The sequence below is a fragment of the Mandrillus leucophaeus genome, unplaced genomic scaffold, assembly GCF_000951045.1.
Source record: "Mandrillus leucophaeus isolate KB7577 unplaced genomic scaffold, Mleu.le_1.0 Scaffold2290, whole genome shotgun sequence".
In the NCBI taxonomy this organism is placed as follows: domain Eukaryota; kingdom Metazoa; phylum Chordata; class Mammalia; order Primates; family Cercopithecidae; genus Mandrillus; species Mandrillus leucophaeus.
The window spans coordinates 5,361-8,642 of record NW_012102355.1 but is presented as its reverse complement, the minus strand read 5'-3'; the positions used below and the strand labels follow the sequence as shown (position 1 = coordinate 8,642).

Below are 3,282 nucleotides of genomic sequence, written 5' to 3'. Positions count from 1 at the left end.
AGGTGGATGTAATAGATGGTAGAAGAATTCTGAGTGAAATTGTACAGTTAATTTTCGATTTTTTCAACTTAAATGTTTAATTCTTTATCAGCTTCTCCTTGGTCTTGTACCTGCTTAGAGCAACAAAATAATTGTTCCTTCAAAGAAAGAAAACAATCCTAGATAAAAGAGTTTACTTTTTCTATACAAATGTGATCTGAGACTAGGCCTGGTCCTGGGGTCTGCTGCTGATTAACTGGACAACATGAAACATATCCTTTAACCTTGTCAGGCTTAGTATCTTTAGCGGTAAAATTCAATTAATACCTAATTTAAAGAATAGTTCCAAGACTTAAATGATATTACATTAATGAAAAGCAATCATATACTAAAGCACCATAAAACTATGATACAGTTAATTGATGTTAGTCATGAAATAAAGATTATGGTTCTTAATTTCATTTGACAGATTTCAGCCCCTGTTAAACATAAGCGATTTCTGAAATATTATGACACTTTTCTGGATTTTGCAGCCTTGCACTCAGGTCTTAGAGGGTTAATTCCATGCTCTCTCTGCAGGTATTGGCTCTTCTGGCAAGGGGCTACTTTTCAATGACTCAAGCCTACTTGATGGAGCTTGGAGAGGTGATTTGCAAGTGCATGGGGGAAGCAGATCCATCCATTCAGCTTCATGGAGCAAAGGTAATTTTCATCAAAACCACAACGCTTTTTCCTTCTCGTCACTTTATATCCCTCCTTTTCTTCACTTTATATTCTTCTGCCACATGGCCTTCAATTCTGAGATTTCTTAAAGAGATTTCAGGTGAGGAAGACTATACATTCTTCTGTTTTCAGCTGTTATATGTAAACCCCAAGAATTGATTCGGTAACAAATGTGTAAGATATAGCTGTTGATTTCAGTCCTTGAAAGAATGCCTCTGTTAAGAGTGACTGAAAAACGGAAGAAAATTAGTTGTAAATTATGTTTCCCGTTGACTTGAGGTGATCTCCAAACTAAAGTGAAGTTGTTTGTTAGTGCTAATCCTCTGCTTTGGTAATTCTTTTTTCTTGGCAGCTTCTGGAAGAACTGGGCACAGGCTTAATACAGCAGTATCAACCGGATTCTACTGTAGCACCTGATCAGAGAGTGCCAGTCTTCTTGGTAAATAAATGTCAATTCATAGTGTTCTTTTATTGGTGCTTCAGTTGCAGTTTTATTTTGAAGTTCAGTGATAAGTGGAGTAGATGGTATGGTTTCTTCCAGTGTCAAAAATTGTGTTTTATAATCCAGGAAAACATGAAACTAGTATAAATGGGTTTTATTTTACATTTCAGTTTATTTGTAATTTAGTATGTGGTAGGCTTATGTATAACATATAACCAGCAATAGTAAAACTAATATTTCTTTTGCATAAAACCTAGTCTGGTTATTCAGCCTGCCCAAGAGACAAAGAGCCAGAAATTTTGTATCCAAAGCCATGGGATCAAATTTAGGGAACATGATTGTATTAGTCCATTTTATGTTGCTATAAAGGAATACCTGAGGCTGGGCAATTTATAAAGAAAAGACATTTATCTGGCTCACAGTTCTGCAGGCTATACAAAAAGCATGATGCCAGCATCCACCTCTGATGAAGCCCCAGGAAGCTTTTAATCCTGGTGGAAGGCAAAGGGGGAGCAGGCATGTCATATGGCAAGAGAGTAAGCAAGAGGGAGATGCCAGGCTCTTTTAAACAACCAGCTGTCATAGAGTGAGCGCTCACTCATTTCCACAAGGACAGCACCAAGCCATTCAAGAGGGATCCACCCCCATGACCCAAACACTTCCTGTTAGACCCACCTCCAGTGTTGGAGGTCACATTTCAGCATGAGGTTTGGAGGAGGCACACATCCAAACCATATCATTCTGCCCCTGGCCCCGGCAAATCTCATGTTCCTCTCATTGCAAAATAGTCATCTCTTCCCAATAGTTCCCCAAAGTCTTAACACTTTCCAGCATCAACTCAAAAGTCCAACATCTCAGCTGCGAATCAAGGCAAGTTCCTTCCACCTGTGAGCCTATAAGATCCAAAACAAGTTATTGATTTTTAAGATATAGTGGTGTACAGGCATTGGGTAGACACTCCCATTCCAACAGGGAGAAAGCAGCCAAAAGAAAGGGGCAACGAGCCCCACACAAATCCGAAACCCAGCAGGACAGACACTAAACCTTAAAGCTCCACAACAGTCCTTTGACTCCATGTCCCGCATCCAGTGCGCACTGGTGAGGGGTGGGCCTCCAAGTCTTCTGGCAGCCTTGCCCTTGTGGCTTTGCTGGGTGTAGGCCGTGACCATTCCCAGAGTTCCACTGGGCAGTGCTCAGTTGGAGACGCTGTTTGGGGGCTCCAACCCCATATCTCTCTTTGGCACTGCTCTAGTAGAAGCTTTCAGTGGGAGCTCTGTCCCTGTGGCAGGCTTCTGCGTGGGCACCCAGGCTTAGGGAATCCTCTGAAATCTAGGTAGAAGCTCCCAAGCCTTCTTCACATTTGCATTCTGTGCATCTGCAGGCTTAACACCACATGGAGACCGCTAAGGCTGACAGCTTGCAACCATTAAGCAGAAAACCAAGCAGTATCTGGGGCCCTTTGAGCCAAGGCTGGGGATGCTGGGAGCAGTGTCTCAAGGCTGTGCAGAGCAGTGGGGCCCTGGGCCTGGCCCCCAAAACCACTTTCCTCCTAGACCTCTGGGTGTGTGATGGCAGGGGTTGCCTCAAAGATTTCTAAAATGCCCTTAAGGCTGTTTTCCCATAGTCTTGGCTATTAGCACCTGGCTCCCTTTTAGTCATGCTAATCTGTCTAGCAGGTAGTTGCTGGGAGCTTGGATTCCTTCTCCAGTACAGGGCCAGGGTGCAAATTTTCCACATTTTTATGCTCTGCTAACCTTTTAATGGTAAGTTCCAACTCTAAGTCATTCCTTTGCTCCTACATCGGACTATAGGTTGTGAGAAGCTGCCACATCACCTGTTGAATGATGCTTAGAATTTCTTTCACCAGATACCCTAAGTCATTGCTCTTTAAGTTCAACATTATGCAAATCCCCAGGACATGGGGATAATGCAGCCAAGTTGTTTGCTAAGGTGTCACACAGGTGACCTATCCTCCAGTTCTCCCAACTTTTTTATTTCTATCTGAGGCCTCCTCAGCCTGGCTTTCACTCTCCATATTTCTATCAGCGCTTTGGTCACAACCATTTAATGAGTCTCTGAGAAGTTCTAAACTTTCCTTTGTCTTCCTATCTTCTGAGCCTTCCAAACTCTTTCAACCT

General features: G+C 42.6%; 1 protein-coding gene across 1 annotated transcript in view; it reads left to right on the top strand.

Moving 5' to 3' along the window:
- Positions 1–1,141, top strand: part of LOC105540857 (HEAT repeat-containing protein 6-like) — a gene marked incomplete at both ends in the record, with an annotated part of 4,896 nt that extends 3,755 nt beyond the window's left edge. The window contains one exon of the mRNA XM_011981604.1: positions 1,055–1,141. Coding sequence (XP_011836994.1) covers positions 1,055–1,141 — 87 coding nt within the window. The remainder of the gene's footprint in view (positions 1–1,054) is intronic.
- Between the last annotated feature and the right edge of the window lie 2,141 nt (positions 1,142–3,282).